The sequence below is a fragment of the Capra hircus genome, chromosome 19, assembly GCF_001704415.2.
Source record: "Capra hircus breed San Clemente chromosome 19, ASM170441v1, whole genome shotgun sequence".
NCBI classification, from domain to species: domain Eukaryota; kingdom Metazoa; phylum Chordata; class Mammalia; order Artiodactyla; family Bovidae; genus Capra; species Capra hircus.
In genome coordinates this window covers 49913269-49936478 of record NC_030826.1, presented here as the reverse complement: position 1 = coordinate 49936478, position 23210 = coordinate 49913269, and the positions used below count along the sequence as shown (strand labels likewise).

Genomic DNA, 23210 nt, shown 5'->3' with positions numbered 1-23210 from the left:
GCAGTGGAAAGGGCACTCACTGTGACTGGGAAACCACAGAGTCCAGCTCTTTGTAAATTATTATTATTGTTATTATTTATCTGGCTGTGCCAGGTCTTAGTCGCAGCACTCAGGATCTTTGATCTTCCTTGTGGCATGTGGCATCTTTAGGGATCTAGTTCCCTGGCCAAGAATTGAACCTGGGCCTCCTACATTGGGGGCATAGAGTCTTAGCCACTGGACCCCTAGGGAAGTCCTAAACCCAGCTCTTGAAGGGAGCATGGACCCACTCCCCTAATTTACAGATGGGAAAACTGAGTCCCAGAGGTGCAGGACTTGCCCAGTGACATGCTGCTGAGTGGTCAGGAGCGGGGACCAGAAGTCAGCAGGTAACAGGTGAACACTTGCTGCACTTGGCTCAGTAGGGCGGCCTGCCTTTCCTTGGGCCCGTGGGAGACGGGGGTGCTGTGTTCCTTGTCTCTGCCTCCCCATCTGGGTCCCAGCTGCAGGTCCTGGTACCCTCCACAAGAGCTGTTGAGATCACATCCCAAGCTGTGCATCCCAAACCCAGTGTGTCCCAGTGACTCCCTGCCCCAGTGACATACACCCCACAGCCAGACAGAACCACCTCTTCTCTGCTTCCATTATTTCATCCATGTAGACATAATGGTGCTGTCAGGCGTTTAAACAACCACACACACCCATCTGTACTTTATAAATGTGGGGTCACACATATACTCTGCACCAGCTTGTATCCTTATGGCATCTCACAAAGGTCCTAGCATGAGGTTTCGCTCTTCAAGGGGTCTTTTTAGCGCTTGCAGTGTGTGCGCACCAGAATTGGTAGAGCGGTTCTCTTATTTGGACATCTAGGGAGTTTCTCAGTGGCTGGTTTTGTTACTGAAAGCAGCGCTGCCATGGTTATCACTGTAATCTTGTTTCTGTGACCAAAGATCATGTCCCCAAGACTCAATTCCAGCTAAAAGGAATGTCATTACTTAAAGGCATTTTAATCTTTGCAAACCTAGTGGATGAAGGGCTTTCTCATTTCAGTTGGTGGGCAGCATGGTCTACCAGTTCTTGGCCCCAGGTCCAGGAGAATGCAGCTACAGTTCACACCCATACTGGGTGCATTTGTTTCCCCAAGGTCGGTTCCCCAATTCCCATCTCACCGCAACATGAGCTCACACTGGGAGCAGCCCAGTTAAGAGCTCAGCTGCTCTGTTAAGACTCTCAGATCACTGCTCCCCTTCCTCAGTCCGCAACTCACCCTGTGGTGGAGGCCATTGAGGCTGGGAGGGCTCCGGTTGATTTGCACCTTCTCAGCCATAACACGGAGAAGGCAATGGCACCCCACTCCAGTACTCTGGCCTGGAAAATCCCATGGATGGAGGAGCCTGGTAGGATGCAGTCCATGGGGTCACTATGAGTCAGACACGACTGAGCAACTTCACTTTCACTTTTCTCTTTCATGCATTGGAGAAGGAAATGGCAACCCACTCCAGTGTTCTTGCCTGGAGAATCCCAGGGACGGGGGAGCCTGGTGGGCTGCCGTCTATGGGGTCGCACAGAGTCAGTCACGACTGAAGCGACTTAGCAGCAGCAGCAGCAGCAGCCATAACAGGAACTGGAGTGAGTTTGGGTCCCCTGGCCCCTCCCTCCTTTCTGAAAATCTCACACAGAATCCTCTAGGCTGCGGAAATCCTCAGTGCCTCCAGAGAAGGTGTTAGGCAAGCCTCCCCGCCTCGACTCTGAACTCGCTGAGAAATAGACACTGGAGTCGAAAAGGGGAGAAGAGAAGTCCTTTATTTCTGGCAAGTCTTGACTGGGAGTCAGAGTTCAGCTCCCAGCCCCCCAGTTGGCCACTGCCCCAAGGCAAGTCCATCCTGCAGAGCAGCCTCTTCTGCCATGCAAAGGCCAGGGTAGCTGTGGGACAGAGAAGTTTCCTTCCCAGTGGTTCCAAGGTGCCAGGAGCAGCCTCAAGGGTAGGAGGCAGGCAAGGAGGGCTTCCTGGAGGAGGCTGTGGGAGCCTGACTGCTGTGGGAGCTTCCTGTGTGTTTGTTCTGGGTGGATGGTCGGCCCAGAGCTCTGCTGGGCAGAGGGAGGCCTGGGGCCCCGCCGGGCTCACTGGTACTGGTTGGGGATGGACATGGTGTTACAGCGGCTGTGGGACATGTCCTCATAGATCACGTACACTGGGCTCTTATCCTTTGCACAGCAGAGTTTCTGGATCTGAAAGAAAGCCTGCTGTTTCCCACTGGGACAGCTCTCTCAGGAGCACCCTCTGTCTTCAAGGCATTTCCCCTCAGGAAGCTTTTATAATAGATTTGGGGGCTTGCATGAAGCCGTTCCAGGAGGGTCCTCAGCCAGCCCCTCGGATCTCCAGCACTGCCCAGGCCTGGGTGAGGTGGGCAGAGTCAGGGCCCCGGGGGCAGCGGTGGGGATGTGGAAGGTGGAATTGACCTTGCACCCTGGCCCTGGACAGGGGCCTGGCTCTCTGGGGATGCAGAGCTGGAGGTGCTGGGCGAAGGCGGGGGCAAAAGCTGGAGGACCAGGGATGAGCTGACCACTTCCTGGCCCCCGTTTCGGTTGGCCCCTCCTCTCCCGTCTCCAGCACACGATTGCACGTGGTTTTCACAAGCTCACAGGCCTCACTCATGCACACATGCACACATATGTATATGTGTGCACACTTTCACAGTCACATGCAGCATGCCCATGTTCTCTGAAAGGATCTCTCTGGAACCCTCTGTGAAAAGTATTAGTCACTCAGTCGTGTCCACCTCTTTGCAACCATAGGGACTGTAGCCCACCAGGCTCCACTGTCCATGTGGATTCTCCAGGCCAGAACACTGGAGTGAGTAGCCATTCCTTTCTCTGGGGGATCTTCCTGATCCAGGGCTCAAACTCGGGTCTGCTACACTGCAGGCGGATTCTTTACCCTCTGAGCCACCCTGAACCTCGCTAATCCCCCTTAAATAGCTGACCAGGACCTGTGTTCCTGGCACCACGATCCTCCCTGCAGGTGGTTCCAGTTCTTGGGCTTCGTCTCACCTTGGGCCTCACCATCCAAACCCTCTAAGCTCCCAGGGCCCCTGACAGAAGGAGTCAGTGGGTGCTGGGGTTTCCCATGTGACCAGATCCCTGAGGCTTACCCATTCTCTTTCCCGTCATGCTCTCTGAGAGGAGTGGGCTTCTAGGGACACTGGTGACACCTGAGGGTCCATACTGACCTGTGTTCTTTTCAGCATGCACACTGCTCCCAGTCCCAGCCCGACGAGGAAGAAGCCCACAGCCAGGGCCGTGGGGAAGGCAAAGTGTATCAGCCAAGACTCCTGGCATGTGTTCACTGCCTGGGGCAGTTGGTCTGGGAAGAAGGAATGGAAAGAGGCATTCGGCAAGTGAGGGAGTCCCTGGGAACCTCTGCGGTTCAGGGCAGGGTGGGGCTTTGGAGTGTGTATGAGGGGTTGGGGGGGAATCCAGGAGGCTTCCTAGAGGAGTTGGGCTCATGTTGGAAGGAGTAACTCAAGCAAACTTAGAGGGAAGTTTCCCACACAGGGGCAGATGGAGCCCAGGCTGGCGAGTGGCAGGTGCAGAGGTCCTAGGGCTGGCACACTCCCTACCTGTCACCATGACCAAGGTGCCAGGACCAAAGATCTCATCATCCATGATGGCCACGCAGGTATAGCCACCGGTGTCGGCCAACTGCAGGTGGTACAAGCTGATGGTCAGGTTGCTTTGCAGCCCTGAGTAGGCAATGCGGCCCTGGAACCGCGGGTCCACGGTGGGCTCCAACCCATCTTCATAGTAAATCACATCGCTGATGCTTGGCCACGTTTGTTTCAGGTAGATGCCACGCAGGGTCCCCGGGGTGGAGCAGGTGATGTTGACGGAGTCCCCCTCTAAAGCAATCGTTCTGAGGGGGGACTGACACACCTCTGCAAGGAGGACACACCACCATCACCACTGGCCTGGTCAGAAGGGCAGGGACCCATCTCTGTGCAGGGGACGGTGGCAGGGCAGAGGTGCCCAGGGACAGTCCACTGTTGACATGTCACCAAGGATGAGGCAACTTTTGGAAGCCTTGGAGCAAGCGACACGTGATGCCAGCACCCTGGGCTGTCCTCAAGTTCCAGAGGGATCCCAGAGGGCCAGGCCACCTGTGACCTCTCCCCACCCCGAGGGTCAGGGGAAGTCGGAGGTGGGGCCTCTTCCTTCCAAAGCACTCAGACCTCCAACCACTCTTTCCGGTTCTACACCTTCTCCCCCTCTTAAATGGCAGTTCCCGCAAGAGCCATGGGCACTGTCTTCTCTCCCTGTTTCTTTTAACACCAACTGCTCAGTTTCCCCACCATTTCCAGGCACCTGAAGCCAGTAGCTCCATGGGGTGGGCACATCCTGGCTTGTCCCTGAGACACCCCCAAATTTCCCTCGTCTGCCTAGCTGAGTCCAGCAGGGCCAGCTTCCAGGTGCAAACATAATCCAAACATGGACTTCTCCAGAAACTAAATTCTGCAGCTCTTTTTGGGGGGAGGGGGCACAAGAATTGCGCCTGCCAAGTTCCCCATCCCCACTTTGTGGGACTAAGTTCTCTTTCTCACTGCAGAACTTTGCGCAAAAGGCAAGCAGAAGGACGATGTTTTCTCAGGACAAAGACAGCCTTGATGGTTGTAGGAGAAAATTCAGATAAAGAGAAAGAAGAGTTTCAACCACAGAGACTCTGCACCCAGACATCAGCCACATCTTGACACCCATGGTTTTGGGTCCAAGTGTCCAAGGCTGGACCTGACCCCCGGCAGGGACTGCTGGGGCCCCAAGGGAAGGTCTCCCTCACAGTCACCAGAGATCACCCCCTTCCCCGGAACGGGAGTCTGAGGTGGGGAGGGGAGGGCTGCAATGCGGCTGAGTGGAAGCGCTAAGCCTGCGGGGGGGGGGGGGGTGCGGTGGGGGATGGGGTAATGGAGAGCCGGGAGGCCTTACCTCGGTTGGCCTGGAGCAAGGGGAACAGCAGGAGCCCCAGGAGCCCAACCATGATCACTGCAGGAGGAAGAGCAGGGCCCCTCTCACTGGGCTGCCACGGTTCTTCCTGTCTGTAGCGCCCAACTGCGTGCCACCACCACCTCCCAGGTGCTACTTTCAGGCGCGGTGGGAGCAAGATGGACCAGGAGGTAGGCAGGGGGGCTGCACACAGCGATGGACGGTTGAGCGCTCCAGGAAGGCTTGCTGGAGGTGGTACCATGAGCGAGGGGACGTGCTGTACGCGAGGCTGGGAGGGGCAGCGCTCCTCCCCAACTCTTAAGTCTGAGCGCTTACATGTAGATCTGTGATCCTGCCCCTCTGCCCCACTTGCACACCAGGGAGAGGAGAAAGGAGGGCAAGAATGGGCAGGGGCAGGACCGGGAGAAAGACACGGGGGTCATCAGGTGGGGATGGGGGTCAGCTTCCAGATGCCCCAGTCTTCTGGTTCACTTTCTGCTGGGACCTGATTTATGTCCAGAAACTTGGAGTATCAAGTCAGTCACCACTGCAGCCTGGGGGCTGGGTGTGGTCATAGGGAAATGCCCAGGGCATGTGCCCAGGTTGTGGCTGCCTGAGTGGCTCACGATTCTCCTTCCTGTGGGAGCAAGGGCTGGAGAGTGCTCAGCTGGGCTACCATCCAGTATGTTGGTGCACCAGGGTCCTGGTAAGCAACCCCCAGGGCAGAGGGAGACCCATGCCTGGACCCTGAGCCCAAGGGCTTGGAGGTCCTTGAAGAGGAGACAGACTCTGGGCAACCAGGAAGAAGACATTTCTCTGTCCTGGAAGCCTTGGGCTAGAGGGCCAATCTTCCAGTGTTGGCCCAAAGCCACACGTGCGTGTGCCAGGTGTGTGAACGTGGCTCACGCGTGGCCAGACAGCCTTAAGAGATTTCCTCCCTGGAGAGCCCCTCCTCTGGCTGGATGCTCCTGTGCTGATGGTTCGGGGTCCTGGATGGGGTTTGGGGTGGGGATGGATTAGGTTTGCTGGGTGACCTCCACTGGCAGGGGCTGTCCACCTACCTACAGACACTTCTTGCGTGAGGGGTATCTATTTCAGGGGCAGAATCTTGCCAAAGTTCCAGAGGATCCTAGCAAAATTGTAGGCAGGAAGCAATAAAAGCATCGGGCTTGTGAAACACGCCCCATTCCAACCTCGTCCTGCCTTTGTTCATCACCAGCACTCCCTGGGCGCCCGCACGTGCCAGCGCCAGTGCCAAGGGCAGAGGGTGAGACAGATGAGAGCCTCGTAGCCTGGAGACGACTCCAGGGATAGACGAGCAGACCTGCGGCAGGACACACAGCACCTGGTGGGAGGGGCGCCGAACCTCAGGGGCCACAGGAGTAGAGGACTGAGGAGGGGAGAGGGTCAGTGGCGTATCTGGGAACAGGGTTGCAAGCAGAGGCATCAGCACACACATGGTCCCCAAGGCCAGAGAGTGCCTGGGGTTTCTGAGGGCCTGCAAGAGGGCCCGTGTGGCTGAAGAGGGGCAAGATGGGCCTGGGGGGAAGGGTCTCTAGGGCACTGCAAGGACTCAGAGCTAAACTTCCTTAAGAGAAATCCTTGAATGTCCAGATAAGCAACAAGCTAAAAATTAAAATCAGTCAAAGACCCAGACACAGTATTTCTTTCTAGGCTTCCTGCCTTGGGTGTGCAGGGGCTGAATGACTTAATGTGAGCCCATCCCACCGTAATAGCAATATTAAATGGCCTTTGAATGACTTTCAAAGCATCAACACCTTTGGTTTGTTTCAGGCAAAATGGAACAGATTTCCACGGCCCCCAAAGCATGGCGGTCCCGCATGCCGTTCCCACTGTGTCTTAGGGGCCTGGCCCAGGGGGTGGAACAAACCCAGCATTTCTGGCATGAACCTTTCTTTAACCTGGGAGAGGCAAATACAGTCAGTTCTAGACCTGGACTCTGGCGGCCAGCGAAGCTGTCGGGGTCGTTACCCACCTGTGGGGACGGTCGCCAGGCACCGTGCATCGTGTCCCATCTGAGATGCTTCACGGTCAGTGAGGACTCCCAGATATCTGGCCTTCTGCGTGTATTTGGACTCCTTTTTTTAAAAAAATATTTATTTATTTGGCTGTGTTGGGTCTCATGGGCTCTCTAGTTGTGGCATATAGGCTTAGCTGCCCCACGGCACTTGGGATCTTAATTCCCTCACCAGGGAATGAACCCGTGTCCCCTGCATTGCAAGGCAAAGTCTCAACCACTGGACCACCAGAGAAGCCCTCGGTGGGACTTTGTAGCTTGTAAGACTCACAGCAGCTCCTTTCAGGTTTTATTTTCTTCACTTAAAGATACATTTCTCAGCTCACTCGATGATTTGCTAGTCGGTTTAGTGTACTCATCCTGAGGATTAGCAATGTGGACGTTTCGCAAAGCACTGAAGGTAGCGCTTCTAGAAAATCCTTCTTTTTATCACATTATATGTACCTTTTACAAACATATTCAATGAACCACCAACCAGCTCTATCTTTAAAGGAACTTCTCTACACTGAAAAGAAAAGGCCACAGCGAGAAACTGGCAAAGGATGAAATAAGGGGGCTCACACGTAAACGCAAACATAGAGTAAAAGTAGGAAACCATCCACACACACAGACAAGACAGCAAAAGCAGTAATCACGAGAGGAGGAGAGTACACACGCAGGATATTTGAAATGCACTGGAAAGGAGAGATCAGCAACTTAAAACAATCATGCACGTATGTGTAGACTGCTGTATCAGAGTCTCATGGTCACAACAAACCGAAAGTCTGTTATCATAGATATACACACAGAAGAAAAAGGAATTCAAGTGCGGCACTAAAGTCATCAAATCATAAGGGAACAAAAGAGGAAAGGAAGAAAAAAAAGACCTACTGCCACCCACCCCTCCAAAAAAAAAAAAAAAAAACCGAATGGACACACTCACAGGAGTTATACAGTTTCTCTTGTAAAGACATGTGGCATATACAGTTTAGGATACGGTTTGATATACATTTGGGAACAGGAAGGGGCAGGAGGTAGGCCAGGTGGCAAAGAGGGGAGCCCCAGGGCTGGGGGAGACTGGGGAGGTTGGACACAGATTCCACCAGCAGCCACCTGTCTGGCCTCCCTTTGGGGGTGGTGGAGGAGGCCTCATGCATCCTCTCAGGCCACTGATATCCTCATTTCGGTTCCACAAGTGCTTCCTGGAAGGTCCCTCAAACTGGTTCTTATTCATGGTCCAAAGAAAGAGGGTCCAATAGGGTCTTATTCATGGTCCAAAGACATGATTGGCTGACGACCCCAAACTGGGGCATCTCCCAGGTGACCGCAGCATGGCACTCCTGCCCTGGGGAGGAGCGCAGGCCTGGGTGGGGTGGAGGAGGGGGAGGGTCCTGTTAGGTCAAATGCTTTGGAACTTGAGATTTTTGTACTTTGGGCCCAGGACCTACTAAGGACCCCTCCTTGGCGTATGTGTTAGGGAGAGGCCAGAATCTTGCCAAGCTTCCTAGTCCTCTGCCTGGTTTTCCCCATGGCACTTCCCCATGGCTCTGCGAAGCGTAGTGCACTGGGTACTCCGGGCTCAGAGCCTCCTTACCTGGGGAGAGAGGAGGGAGGGAGGGAGATGAAGGGCACATGCTGACACCACTCTTTCTGCAGGTGCATCTGCAGACACATCCACCACCCACACATCTTAGGTCTCCTGGAAGGAGCAGGAAGCCCCCATGCCATCCCCCAGGGGGTCCTAGGGACGGTGTGGACTCAGCGGCCTGTCTGGGGTGGGGCATCTGCGTTCTGGGACTGGGACTGCATTTGCTGGGTGGGGTCCTCCTTGGGAGGGGTTCTGGCTCCCTGGGACCTCAAACGCTCCCCACTCTCTCACTAGTCTTGATGGGTACAAGGCAATGGGGCAGAGTGTCTATGCCAGGTCTGAGATGACCCCACACAAGATGCCCTCCCTGGCCCACGGACAAGGCACAGTGGTCCATACCTGCTGGAGCCTGGAGAGTGGGGAACCACGCCTCTGTCGCCAGGCCAGCATGCAGATCAGTGCGAGGGCGAGGATGACGACCAGGGCGAGGATGGGGAAGACCACCTGTGTCTGGCTCTTGTCCTGGGATTCAGTCTGGTGACTGTGCAGCTTCCTCTCCAGGCCTGTGGGGAGGGGTTGGGCCCGCCCTCCTTTGTTCACCTGTGCAGGAGCCCCGACCTCCTTGGGGGCACCCTCGAGGGGGACATTGCCTGTGGTTGGGAAGCCCATGGGTGGGAGTGTGGCAGGGGGATGGGTGCATGGGATGGGCAGGGCTCCAGGCACAGAGAGTGAGGGTGCCTACGGAGGGAAGACCCAAAGGGGCTTTCTGGGGGCTCCCCTCCTATAGCCCAGGATGAAGACAGGAACACCTACCTGCAGCAGGTGTGAGGAACAGGTCTTGCGGGTCTGCCAAAGAGAGACAGGGCAGGTTGGCCCTGGCCAGGGCCTACCCTGACACAGCCCCTCCGCCCCAGGTATCAGATGAGCCCTGGATACAGGAGTTCATGAAGGCCTCACTGGGTTCCCTACACAGGGCCCGGCTAGGCTGAGGGGTGCCTTCTCAGCCCCTCCCACTGTTCCTGGTCTGGGGCAAAGCTGGACCCCTGCTTCCTGTCCGCAGAGCTCAGGGTGCTTCTGGCTGCAACAGACAGGCGAAGGGTGGTGGGGAGGAATCGATGGTGACTTGCGGAGTTTGCAGCAAAGCAAGGAGTGGGGTGGGGGGATAGGCCGTGTTTAGGGAGAGAAGGCGCCAGCTCCCTGAGCAGATAGGGACAGTGAGCAGGCACACATGCCGGGGCTGCTCTGAGAAGCTCAGAGAGGGTACAGCCACAGCATGGGTGGGGCAGGGTGAAAGTCCTCTTCAGGCCTCATTTCCGTGGCTCTGGTCACCTCAGGTGGGCAGAAATCACTCCTCCCGAGTTGCTCTGCACTCCTGCCCACCAAAAAGAGAAGCTCTTGGGGATCAACCCCCCACCCCACCCCGCCCTGCTCACCTGAGACGTTCAGGGTAGTGATTCTGATGTGTCTCTGGCGCCCCTTCAGACTCCACTTGTACTGCCCTGCCTGGGTGTCCAGGGCTTCTTCAGTTACTAGGTACGCCTCTCCCTCCCAAATCCGGAGCTGCCATCCATCCTGGCAGAAGTTTCCTGGGGCCTTTACATTGAAGATGAGCTTCCAGGGTGCAGCGGGGTTCGCTTTCAGGGAGATGTTGATGTGGGAGAAGGCGTTGGAGATGTTGCAGCTCATCGTGGCTGGCTGGCCCCTCAACACAGAAACCACACTGCTGGTGCAGTTGGGGTTGTCCCAGGCTGTGCGGGGGAAAGTCACATGTGTGGGTCATGGCTGGACCTCAGGACATCCACTGACTGCCCTTCCTGAGTTCACTGGCACTACCTGGAACCTGGGCCCCTCCTGGCCTGATCTAGCTCTCTCCTCCCACACCCAACTTGCCCCTGCTGGGGTCACCCTGGCAGAGTTGGGACCATGAGACTTACTTCCACTCTGAGCACTCCTGAAGGCGGCCAACAACAAGAGGACCCAGAAGATCCTGGGAGTGAGGAGAGGGGATGCTGAGGTCAGCATGGCCAGCAGGACGTGGAGGAGTTTTAAGGGGTCCCTCGTCCTCCTAATTGGTTTCTGGGACACTCCCTGGAGGAAGGAAAGCTGATGAGTCAGAGTTCCCTTAGGCTCCTTTGGAAGCCAGGGAGAGGGGCTGCACCCTGGCCAGGGTGGGTAAGGGTCCCCAAGTTCCTCCCTGACCACTGTGTCTTGACCGTTCTTTCTACCTTAAAATGTGTGCATTGGGACCACAGTAAGACAGATGAAAAACACAGATGAGACAGGAAACAGGTCCCTGGGAGACAAGTCCAATTATATTGCTGGGGTTATCTTGAATTTTATATGAAACACGCAAAACACCCTGAACCATGTGTCCTGTAGAGACAGGTCATGACACACAGAATCTCATGTGGCCACTTGCACCTGACACCAGCCTGAGACCACCTTGGATGCCCCCTGCCCCTCTTCGGCTCTTGCATTCTGAGGATTGGCATTTGGGACACTTGGTCCACTCTCCAGATTGGCTTTTATCAACAAAAAGAGTCTCCCTGTGGAACTCGTGAGTTACAGTCCGGAGAGCTGAACTTTCACTTCCTCTGAGACAAATGCTCATCTCAAGCTTTGGCATCCAGTAAAACTGACATTTGGGCTTCCCAGATGGCACAGTGGTAAAGAATCTGCCTGCCAATGCAGGAGACACAAGAGAGGAGGGTTCAGTCCCTGGCTCAGGGAGATCCTCTGGAGCAGGAAATGGCAACCAACTCCAGGAGTCTTTCCTGGGACATTCCATGGACAGACTCAGACATGACTGAGCGACTAACACTTTCGCTTTTCATAATGACATGTAGCAACCATTAGGTACTACACAGAGGATGAGATGGTTAGATAGTATCACCAACTCAAGGGACATGAATTTGAGCAAACTCAGGAGATAGTGGAGGACACAGGAGCCTGGCGGGTTACAATCCATGGAGTTACAAAGAATGGGATGTGACTCAGCAACTGAACGACAACAAAAAGTAGCTTCACTGCCCGAAAAATCCTGTGTTCCATCCATTCATCCATCCTTCCCCCCAGGTCCTGACAACCATTGATCTTCTTACTGTGTCCAGAGTTTTGCCTTTTCCAGAAGGCCATGGTGTTGGTACCCTTTGGTTTTGAATTCCGTGTCTCTGATTTCTTTTTTCCGTTTTGCGTGGAAGTGGGCAGAAGCGCCAGGAGCAAAGGAAAGTGAGGATGGAATTGCTTCCAGGAACTGGGGGCCATTGGTGACCAGCTCCAGTCCTGACTCCAGGAGACTCTGGGTCAAACAAGGAGAATGAAATGGCAAGGGACAGTCTCAGCCCCCAGATGCCTTTGACTGGTGCTGCTGTCTCCCGCTTCCCTTGCTTTTCTGAACTTGCTTCTATTCTAATTTACCGTCAGAAGGACAGTCTTCTTTTCTCACATGAGTACAGCACTTGTAGTTGAGGAAGAAAGAAGTCACTGGAGAGACGGGTGTTCTGTGCACATACATGGATGTGATTTTACATAAGTGGAATCAGGTTAGAGAGCCCACTGCTGTCTCTCTCTTCTCGCCCTCTGTACTGTATGTACTGGGGTGAATGTTGTTGTTCTTTAGTCGCTAAACCATGTCTGATTCTCTGCAACCCCATGTACTGCAGCCCACCAGGCTCTTCTGTCCATGGTACTTCCCTTGCAAGAATATTGGAGTAGGCTGCCATTGCCTTCTCTAGGGGATCTTCCCAACTCAGGGATCAAACTCGCCTCTCCTGCATTGGCAGGCACTTTCTTTACCACTGATCCATCAGGGAAAGGTGAAAGGTGGCCCCAAAACACACGTCCACCCAGAATCTGTGAAGGTGACCTTCCTTGGAAATAGAGCCTTTGCAGCCACAAATAAAGAGGAGGTCGTGTTAGAGCAGCGTGGGCCCCTGTATAAGGTGCCTGGTTTCTTGTAAGAAGAGAGAAATTTGTCAGAAACAGACAAGGGAGCGGCCCAGAGCTGACTGAGGCACAGACTGGAGGGATGTGGCCACAAGTGAGGGGCCGCCAGGGCCGCCAGAAGCTGGAAGAGACAAAGAAGGTATTTCCCTGCGGTCCTGCTGACACCTTGATTTTGGATTTCCGGCCTCCAAACTGGAGGAGGGCAAACTTGCTTCTTTTGATCCCTTGTTTGTGGTCCTTGGTCACGGCTGCCCCAGGACACTCACACTGGCCCCCCTCTTTCCCCACACCTCAGCTTTCCCCTCACTGGAAATATCAGGCACAAACCACAGACACTGGAGGGAGCATTCTGGGTCATGTTCTGTCCACTTCTCTGTCTGGCTCTCACTGTGTAGTGAGTGTGCTGCTGGTGAGGTCTGCCTCCCTGGATCCTGAAGCCTGACTTCCGTGGCTGCAAGGAGTCCCTTTGTCTTAGCTTGTGAGCAGCCCGGTCCCCTTGGCTTCTAGCTCCGCCTCTTCCTGTTGACACCTGCTGCTGTGGAGGGCTGACCAGCTCCTCCTGTTTCTGGCCCTTCGGATTTCCACATGGTCACTGCCTTTGCAAAGCCTTTGCTCCTCCTCCTGGGAGTGTCTGTCTTCTCCTTACAGCTTTCTAAGACTTTCACCCCTTAAAGAAACAAACTGCCTTCCAGGGTGAGTAGCTTTCCATCATCAGTTCTCCCCAGATGATCTTTGGAATGAAGACCACACGTGTTCATGTCGTCCTGTCTGTCTTTCCTTCAAAGCTTCAGGGTTTTGTTTTAAAGCAGTCTTCGTTTGTTTGTGTAGAGTATCCTTTTAAAAAGGCTTCCCAGATGGTGCAATATCCATCACGGTCAAATTTTGTCCATTTTTACGCTCAGATCTTGAATATTCCTCAAGGTGTGTTTGCAAGTGGCATGTCACAGGTCTCATTTTGCTTCCTTTCCAGGAGGACCAGTGGTGCCTGAGGCACGGAAGAGTGAGCACCCTGTCGCCCTGGCCAAGGCACCCGTACCACGTGGGGCTCTCCAGGCCCTGCCAGCCGCGGGGCACAAGCCACTATGCTGTCCATCATGCGTTTTCACCCCAGGAAGGCAGGCTCTCTCTAGGGCTGTTTATCTCTCCTTGGACATTCATTTTTCACAAGAACATTAACTCGGTTATAATCATTTTTTTTTTAGAACCAAGAATCTGGTGAATAAGTGAAGAAATCAGCTGCCCTGATCCTGCCCCAACCTGCTCAGCATAATACAAGAGAGGCTGAGATTTCACAGGTGGACACAATCCAGTAGCTGCCTTTCAGCAATTGCCAGGATGGGGCATAAATAGCTCATCATTATTATTTGCTGCTGAGAATCTCATGTGATGGAAGGTTCTAGAAAGAGGTGTTGCAACTTCCTGTGCTGGGGCTTTTCCTGGCACCTCAGATAAGATCTGCTCAATTCTTTTCCTGAGTGTTTTTTACAAAATAACTTTTCTTCAGTTGGAAAGTTCTCATACACAGAATGGTGCCCAGCGACCCATAGGGCCCAAAGGCATCCTTGCTGGTGGTGGACAGTGACTCCTGGCCCCCTAGCCAGAGCCCTCGGGGCTGCCTGGAGGGAGACCCTTGCCCAGGGATGTCCTACCCTGAGCCTACCTGAGCAAGCAAGAGATTGATCTTGTGTGCTCATCTCTGGTCACTGATCCATCCTGGAGGAAGCCTTGGGCAGGACCCCCAGTGTTTCCAGTCTCCTCAAGGTCTCCCCTCGGACCCCAGCCACTCAGCTGCTTCCACTGACCTCGGAACAGCCTTTGTACCCCTGTTCCCCATCGAACGTGGGCCTGGGTGTCCCATCGACAGGGAGGCAGACCAAGTCTCCCCAGGCTGAAAATACATTTCCAGGTAGGCCTGCTCACTGGCCCCAAGGCTGGAGCAAGCAGGTGTTCTCAGGGTCACATGGAGGGCTCACCCCCCAGGGAATCAAAGGAGGAATGCCACCTCAGCCTGTGCTCTGAGAGCAGTGATCCCTCACTGGGTGAGAGGGGGAGCCTCCTGCTGGAGACCTGGCATCATCACCGAATGCCCAGTGCAACCAGGAGACTTGGTGGGAAGGGCAGGTGTGCTCTCTCTGGGAGGGAGACAGCCAGGGGTCTATAGTATCCAGAAGGAAACTCACCCCCTCAAAACCTTTCCTCATCACCTTTTCCTGGCTTTCATCGTTTCATTGTCCAGCTTTCATTGTTTCCATAAATTTAGGAGTCGTGTTGCAAGTTCCTAGTACACTTTCTGGGATGTTGACTGAAAAGTGAAAATGAATGTCACTCAGTCCTGTTCAACTGTTTGTGACCCCATGGACTGTAGTCTGCCAGGGTCCTCTGTCCATGGGATTTTTCAGACAAGAGTACTGGATTAAGTTGCCCTTCCCTTCCTCAGGGGATTTTCTCGACCCAGAGATCGAACCTGAGTCTCGTGCCTTGGAGGCAGATTCTCTGAGCCACCAGGACGTTGATTGAAAATAGATGAATGAGTGGGTTCATTGACAATCCTGAACCACACAGGGTCTCACTCCATGGGGAGCCAGGACAAGCTAGCCTGGAGAAGCCAACCCCTCTTCAGAAGCTACCAGAATCCTACTCCCACTCCCTGGGAGAACAGCCTGTCACGTGCACAGAGGCACACATAGCATACGCACACACACAGACACACAAACACAGCACATAAACACACACACACAGACACACACACACACACACACACAGTGCTGGGGGAGGGCCCCTAGGGCCCCGACATGCCCTGCCTACAACAGGTGCTCAATCCCTGCAGACCTGCTCAGAAGTCACGGCAGGGCTGATGCCACATGGAGGGTGCAGTTAGTCCCCTCCAACAACCTTAGTCTACACCTGGACCAGGTGACATGGAGAGGGGGTGATACAGTGAAACAGTGTTTTTGTAACACTCGCTGATCTACCCGACTGGACTCTGGGAGGGAGTGTGTGTGTTGACAAGTAAAAGGAAAGCAAAATAGCAGCAGGTTAAAGTCCAGAGGCCAGGTGGGAGGGCAGCTGGTGTCTTCCAGCAGTGAGGGCATGGCCCCCTGAGAAAGGTGTGTGGGGTCCCTTGAGCCTATGTCAGGCCCACCGAACCACCCTCTGCTCTCAATCTCTCATATTTTGTCTACCTGCCAGGGAAACACCCCAGAGAGCCTGTCTCGCCAGCCTCCGCACCCTGCCAGCCTCCCCGCCCCAACCTCTGTGCTTTTCACAACACTACATATCCCTATGTCCTAAAAATTAGTTCTTCCCTGGTAGCTCAGCTGGTAAAGAATTCGCCTGCAATGCAGGAGACTCCCGTTCAATTCCTGGGTTGGGAAGATCCCCTGGAGAAGGGATGGGCTCCCTGTATTCTTGGGCTCCTCTGGTGGCTCAGATGGTAAAGAATCTGCCTGTAGCGCGGGAGACCTGGGTTTGATCCCTGGGTCTGGAAGATCCCCTGGAGGAGGGCATGGCAACCCACTTCAGTATTCTTGCCTGGAGAATCCCATGGATGCAAGAGCCTGGTGGGTTACAGTCCATGGGGTCACAAAGAGTCAGACACGACGGAGCGACTAACACTTTCACTTTTCACATACCCCTGTGTCCTAGAAATTATTTTACATTGACTCAATTTTTAAACATTAGTATCTGTTTTAGCTTCACCTTAAATGCCCATTTGTAGTCACTAGATGTGCTATTTATAGGAATGTTCTCGCAGATACTGAGATGACCAGAAGACCATGAAAGCAGGAAGTGTCACAGACTCTCTACCACCACCTGAGTCCTCCTGAGGGAGTGTGGCCTGTGCACAGGGGACCCCTGGCCATCTTCTGTCATGTTGTCCAAGGCTGCTGAAGCTGTGGGCTCCCAGATGGGCACTGGTTAGGACTTCCTGCCGCTCTTCCCGCTGCCCCCAAACCTCCAGTCTTCCCTGAGCCTTCCCCAGGCCATGGCGGGGCTCTGCCCTCACACACACGAGCCTCTTAGTCCAAGTTCATGCACTCCCTGAAGTTCTCCTCACTGGGAAAGGCTCTGGAGGGTTCCAGAATGTGGACAAGGATGCCAGGGTCCCTTCCCACCAGTCTCTGCCCCCAAACTCCAACCACCGTGGGCCTGACTCCTGATCGTCAGACGATACAGCCTAGGAGCTGGAAGAACTCCAGGTTTCGGCTGATCCTCAAAACCATAGACCAGTCTCAATTAAACCAAATCTGTACAATGGAGACACAGACTTTTCCACATTATAGAGTGCAGAAGGGCTGTCTGCAAAGAGCTGGACTGGGGATGGAGGAGCTGGGCTGGGATGGAGGGGCTAGTCTGAGGATGGACGAGCTGGACTGGGGATGGGAGGAGCTCTCCGTATCCTCAGGCACCTTTGCCACCCTTATCAGTCTGGGGTTTCACTGTTGTCTTAGTTTTAAATATAGGTATACTTTTTGTAATATTTGCCACATATTTACATTTCAAAGTGATTCATTATCTGAAATTCAGATGGGTTTTTAAGTTTGGCATTTCCATTCCTCTGTCTGAGTCTCTCCTCTTGTCTCTGATGCTGCAAAGGACAGGAAAATTGGAGACAGAAAGGCCAGGGCACAACAGGGGAAGAGACCGGTGAGAAGGCAGAGGGTCGGGGGTGCTATAGGAAGCCTGCATGCATGGGGCAAGACCTGGAGGGGCCCTGAGGCTTCTGGAGTTGGGAAAAGCGAGGCAACAATTCATCCTTCTCTCAGATCACTGTCACAGCTGCTGGTCTCTACATATATTAAGCTGGGGCGCACAGCTGGGATTTGTGCTGTCCCTGATCGCATTTGGGAGGCAGTGGAACACCTTGGAAAGTGCATGCCGTTGCCAGCACTTTGTCCTGCCACAGGACCTTGGGGAAACTGAGGCAGCAGGTATGTGGCTCGAGGCTTATCAGCTGACCAAGGGCAAGGGGTTCTCGGTCAGCAGGGATCCCCATTCCTGCAGCAGCTAGGAGAAGCTGGACCAGGTTTCCCACACAAAGGCTCAGTGGTAACTTGTATGTACCTGGATATCTACATGGGAAGGTGAGCACCCTGCTGTCCAGGCAGGCCTTTCACCAAGAGTGTGGAGGGAGGCGACCAACCACCTTCAGAATAGAGCTGAAACAGAGCCCCAACCCCGGCTCAGAGGGAAGAGATGCCCCAGTCCGGGGAGCCTTTGCTGTGTCCTGTCCCTGCTGCTATGGCCAGGAAGGATCCCTCATGGGCAGTAATAAGTTCCTGCAGTTCTGGGGGTTGAGTCTGTAAACCCTTGTGGGCTCACAGCCTCAGTACAGGCCAGCCCATCAGCTGGGCTGCTTCTCACTCTCTTTCACAAGGCACTTCCTCTGAGATTCCTCCCCCTCCTTGCACCAGGGGGTTGCACCCCCCAGGGGCCGGGGAGGTGAGGGGGGCCTGTACCTCCCCACCACCTTCACTATTTAGTCCCAGGGGATGAGGGCCTCCCAGGGGCTCTGGTTCCTCAGGCACTGGGGATGGAAAGTGGCTTTCAAATAGCAGATCATTAACCAGTAGTGGGTGGTGAATTGAAATTAGATTGCTGCTGCAGCTTAACCAAAAATGAAAGGAGAGTGTAGAAAGAGGCGGTGGAGTGCCCCTCTCCCTCAACCTTAGGGGAAGTCTCGGAGGTTTCACTCTGTTTTAATGAGTGCTTGTGAGTGCTGAGTGTGCATGTGTGATCCTTGTGAGTGCACACAATTGTATATGTGCATGATAGTGAGCGTGTGGGCAAGTACGAGAGCTGCAGTGTTGGTTTGGATGTGAAAGTGTTTCGCCCCAGATGTGGTCCCGGGCAGCAGGGGCTCTGTTTGGATGGGTGGACGTCTAGGAGCTCGAGATGCCAACTCTCTGCCCTTCCACAGAGGGCCAGAGCCAAGCCTGGGGCTGCCTTGCAGAGACGCAGTTCCCCATCAGGACTGCGAAGTCTTTGTCATTTTCTCTCCCTCAGGGGAGGTGTACAGCGCAGAGCTCAGCGCCCCATCTCCATCAACCCAGCCCCCAGGTGAGTGCACTGCAGTCTGACACCAGGAGCCCCGGCCACAGCCCCTCCAGCTCTCACCTGCGCCCCGGCGCCCCGGCTCCTCCACTCCCGCGGCTCCTGCGCTCTGCCTGCCCAGCCGGTCCACAGCTTCAGCCTGTCTGTGCGCTGGTTTGCGCGGCTGGACTAAACCCAAAGCGAAGGATGATTCCAGGGCGGAGCCAAGCAAGGAGGAGGCGGGAAGATTCAGAATCCATGCACGTGAGGTCCGACACCCAGGTCCAACATTCAGGAAGGAAACTTCAAGTTATGGGAAGTCACTCAAGTTTCAGGAACTGCCCTGAGTTCAGGGGAAAAAGATGAGTTTCTTGATAGTGAATTCCTTATATTTTTATTAGCCGCGGGGCATTAGATGATCATTCTAAAGAAAACGGTAGGTGGCAGTTTTCCAGGAGAGCCAGTTCCTGGAGTTCTCCACTTTCAAGCTCTGTCTGAACAGATCCTCCTTTGGGGAGCTGGCTGTGTTCACCCCGCTGTGTGGATCTGGGACCTGCCAGTCCCCTGCTGTGTACATCACCCCGCACAAAGACACTGGGCAGAGTCTGCCCACTGAGACTCCTCAGAGCCTGATTCCAAGTTTCAGAATTGCAAACTGGGCCCACCCAGATAGAAGTCATGCTGGGGACACAGGCAGGGATATGGAGCGAGAGTGAATAGGAGCAAGTGGTAAAGAGTTTGAACTATAAATTGTCCTTCACTAGCCCTTGAGCAGAAGGAGCCCCTCTTCCTGGCTCCCTCCCCACGGAAGGTCTTAGCAGGCCGGGAGTGCCCTCATTCCCAGAGGGTGGGGTCCAATAGGTGCTGACCTCAGAGAAGTGCTGGAAGCCAGGAGTTTCCTTGCAGGGGTGTGAACGTTTCTCATGTACAAACAGTTTAGGTGCTTATAAAAATCACTAAGACAGAAGTCTCTTTGAGACTCTGAAAGTGGGGAATAAGGGGAATGTGTGAGAGTCACAAGGGTGCGGAAGGACAGAGGTGTTTGAATCATTCTTTGTTTGACTCCAGGCTCTGTTTTTTCTTCAAATTGCTGGAGGCAAGCGGCTGCTCTTGACTTGAACCCGGAGTGCTTGGTCCACATCCAGCCTCACTAGCTTCTGGGCTCTCACCAGCAGCGCCCAGATTTCCTGCAGACCAGGAGGAGGGCTGCTGTCCTCACTCCTGCTGCCTAGCCTCCTGCGTGCAGCCTCCCAGTTCCGTCTTCCTTGTGGCAGAGGGGCAGGTGTGCAGCCTCAGCTGAGGGCATCGTGTGTGCTGGGAGCTCACACCTGGGGCAGCGGAGTCAGGAGCCAAGGATGACCTGAGACAAAGGGTCCCGTGCAGGGGTGGGCCTGGCTCTGCCCCCTCACCGCTAGGAGAGAGGCTTGGAGAGAGAGACCATGCAGGGATGGTGTGGCAGGGGTTGGGGGCAGGAGAAAGAGTTTGTTTCTATTCAGTGTAAGACATCCCTCATCAGACCTGTACTTCCAATAAAGCCCCTGGAAGGCAGGAGTGGGGTGAGGGCAGTGAGTCTGAAGGTCCTTCCATGAGGGTGCAGAAGCCTCGAAGGAATATGGAGAAGGGAGACCCCAAAGTTATCGGTGGTTTGGAGGTGGGGTAAGAAAGCCCAGAGGTCCGCAGTGCCAAGTGAGTGCCGTGCGGACTGTCCCCTTCCACCAGAACTCAAAGTGACCTGCCTCAGGGTGTAGAGCAGAGTAAGGGGCAAAGAGGTGTCTCTGGCCACCAGGGGAGGGGCTGTGGACTCAGGCTGGGCAAGTACTTGTCAGGTGAGCAGAGAGTTGCTGGTGTGGGTGATGCCCGGCTTTCATGTAAGGAAAGGAAAATGCAGAACCAAGTTCTGGGGGATCCATGAATTTTGTGGCAGAGGAAGGGCCCAGACTGGACAGGACAGGACAGAACATTCCAGCTGCCCCACAAGGGGAGCGTCTAGATCTTCAAGGAGATCAAGGGCAAGAAGGGCCATTCTCCAGCTAGACTCAGGGCCTGAACGTTGACCAACAACTTGGTGTCTGTAGTGGGTTGAACAGGGCAAAGCCCTGGCTGTGCCAAAGGAGTAACCTTTGCCTGGTGGATAAATAAACTTGAGAGTCAGTTGTCCTCACAGGAAGGTGCATGAAAGTCAGTGTGAAATTCATCCTCCCCACAAGAGGCACGGAGGCCTGGGTCCCTGGCCCCATCCCAAGGGCCATCAAGACAGTAGAGAAGGGCCTCACATATGATCCAGCCTGGGGACCAAATTGCCACAGTTCGTGTTTGATGCTTGCCCACCATTCCCCTCTGTGCTGGAAGGAGGGTCTAGTCCCAAGGCCACCTTCCAAATCAGTCCTTGCTTCCCCTCACATCCAGCTTTGCCTAGGGTCTCTCAGCTCCTGGGGGCTCCTGGGAAGGGGCTGTTGCACCAGGAGGAGAGGAGAGTCCCACACACTGACAGACCTTGAGCATCGCTGAACACTTAGAGTCTTGTACCTACAGAATGAGATCTCCTGGGACCTTGATGAAAATGGGTATCCTGATGAAGCATTTGAAAATGAAACTGTTTGTGTTGAAAGTGAAGCACTGCAGATGGTGATTGTGGAAATGAAATTGAAAAACACTTACTCCTTGGAAGGAAAGTTATGACCAACTTAGACAGCACATTCAAAAGCAGAGACATTACTTTGCCAACAAAGGTCCATCTAGTCAAGGCTATGGTTTTTCCAGTGGCCAGTATGGATGTGAGACTTGGACTATAAAAGCTGAGCACAGAAGAATTGATGCTTTTGAACTGTGGTGTTGGAGAAAACTCTTGAGAGTCCCTTAGACTGCAAGGAGATCCAGCCAGTCCATTCTGAAGGAGATCAGTCCTGGGTGTTCATTGGAGGGACTGATGTGGAAGCTGAAACTCCAATACTTTGGCCACCTGATGCGAGGAGCTGACTCATTTGAAAAGACCCTGATGCTGGGAAAGATTGAGGGCAGGAGGAGAAGGGGACGACAGAGGATGAGATGGTTGCATGGCATCACCGACTTGATAGACATGGATTAGGGTGGACTCAGGGAGTTGGTGATGGACAGGAAGGCCTGGTGTGCTGTGGTTCATGGAGTCGCAAAGAGTCGGATATGACTGAGCGACTGAACTGAACTGAAACCACTCAAATGTCCTGAGAAGATAAGATAAATGAACTTGCTGTATCTCACTGGGACTTTTGTTTACTTCCCAAAGGTAACATTTGTGGACACTTCCTCTTAGAGCTTGCTAGACATCTGTTGTGTCTATACAAACACTCAGTCTTGTCGAAGGCGTGCCTCTTTTCCTGTGCAACTTGGGACCCTGTCTTTGAAGGGCACCGGGCTCCCTCAGTGTCGTCCCTTTACTTCTCCTGAAAGTTTCACCTTCAGATCATAGCAACAGCTACATCACGTGAAGGGTAGAGTTTCGTTTTCTCTTGGTTCTAGGAATTTGTCGATTTTAGTTCTGATTTCCTGTCTAACTACAAACAAACATTCAGCACATTCTTCATATTCCAGACGTGGTGACATGCTTATCTTTTTGTTAGCAACTTGTGACTTCTTTCTAACTTCTGTCCTCATTCTCTGGGCTCCCTCACTGGGACATTTTGCCATTTTGCGTCTCAGTTGCCACACACACACACACACATACACACACACACACACAATTTTTGTAAATGCCTCAGGTCCTTGAGACATCCCTGTATCTTCTGGGGTCCCTCCCATCAAGGTGGTTGGTGTGGTAATGGAGATCTTTTATGTACTTGCCAAATGTTTTCAGCTTGAGCTGATTTGTCAATGGTTGGGAGAGGTGGGTTGGAATTGCTCAGATGACGGAGGATCATCCATTTCTCCCTGTAGTCCAGCCATCTTTTATCATATATTTGGAAGCCATTCTATTAGATGCAAAAATATTTAAAGTGTATACAGCGAGTCCCCTACATATGAACCCTACATATGTGTTTTGAGAGCACAGTCACAAGTCCTCTTTGTGAGTCCAACAAAGCTAGCCTCGGTACCCAACCAACACAATGGCTTTGTAGTGCTACTATACTGCAATCGGTTTGTAATGCATGCGAGCTAAGTTGCTTCAGTTGAGTCCGACTCTGGGCAACACTATGGACTGTAGCCTGCCAGGCTCCTCTGTCCATGGGATTCTCCAGGCAAGAACACTGGAGTGGTTTGCCATTTCCTCGGCCCGCGGATCTTCCTGACCCAGGCATTGAACCCGTGCCTCCTGCATCTCCTGCTTCGTCAGGCAGACTCTACCACTGAGCCACCTGGGAAGCCTGTCGTTAGGGGAGGGGAGTGTTTTACTTACTTCCTCACCCTAGTGCCTAAATCCCCTTTCAAACCGAAATCTTGCATTTTCTTTTCTTCTTTTTTCTAAACTCCAGGAAGTGCACATCCTTCCTCTTCATTTGCAGTGATCTCCCTGGGGCTCCTGCAGTCCAGATGTCAGCATTCACCTCACAGTCCTTTCACTCTCAGGTCCAGAATGTCTTCAGCCAAGCTGGCATGTGGGATCTCAATTCCTCAGCTAGCGACTGGACCCAGGCCGCAGCACTCAAAGTGCAAAATCTTTATCACTAGAGACCAGGGAACTTTCATGTTTTAGACATT

The 23210-nt window shown here is 53.7% G+C and overlaps 1 protein-coding gene across 1 annotated transcript; it reads right to left on the bottom strand.

Moving 5' to 3' along the window:
• Positions 1764-18829, bottom strand: CD7 (CD7 molecule). Its single transcript, XM_018065405.1, has 10 exons — positions 18624-18829; positions 10496-10649; positions 9995-10309; positions 9375-9407; positions 8961-9124; positions 6953-7055; positions 4960-5016; positions 3603-3917; positions 3213-3346; positions 1764-2211 (listed from the first exon to the last, which is right to left on the bottom strand). Exons 2-10 carry the CDS (start codon positions 10581-10583, stop codon positions 2104-2106), a joined length of 1317 nt encoding a protein of 438 aa, XP_017920894.1. The 5' UTR covers positions 10584-10649; positions 18624-18829; the 3' UTR covers positions 1764-2103.

Excerpts from the sequence above, each read along its gene's own strand:
- CD7 (XM_018065405.1), bottom strand. The coding sequence starts at position 10,583 with ATGCTGACCTCAGCATCCCCTCTCCTCACTCCCAGGATCTTCTGGGTC. Across the intron at positions 10,310-10,495 it reads CAGGAGTGCTCAGAGTGGAA|CCTGGGACAACCCCAACTGC; the intron begins GTAAGTCTCATG and ends TCCCCCGCACAG. Across the intron at positions 5,017-6,952 it reads CCTGGCGACCGTCCCCACAG|TGATCATGGTTGGGCTCCTG; the intron begins GTGGGTAACGAC and ends TTCCTCCTGCAG.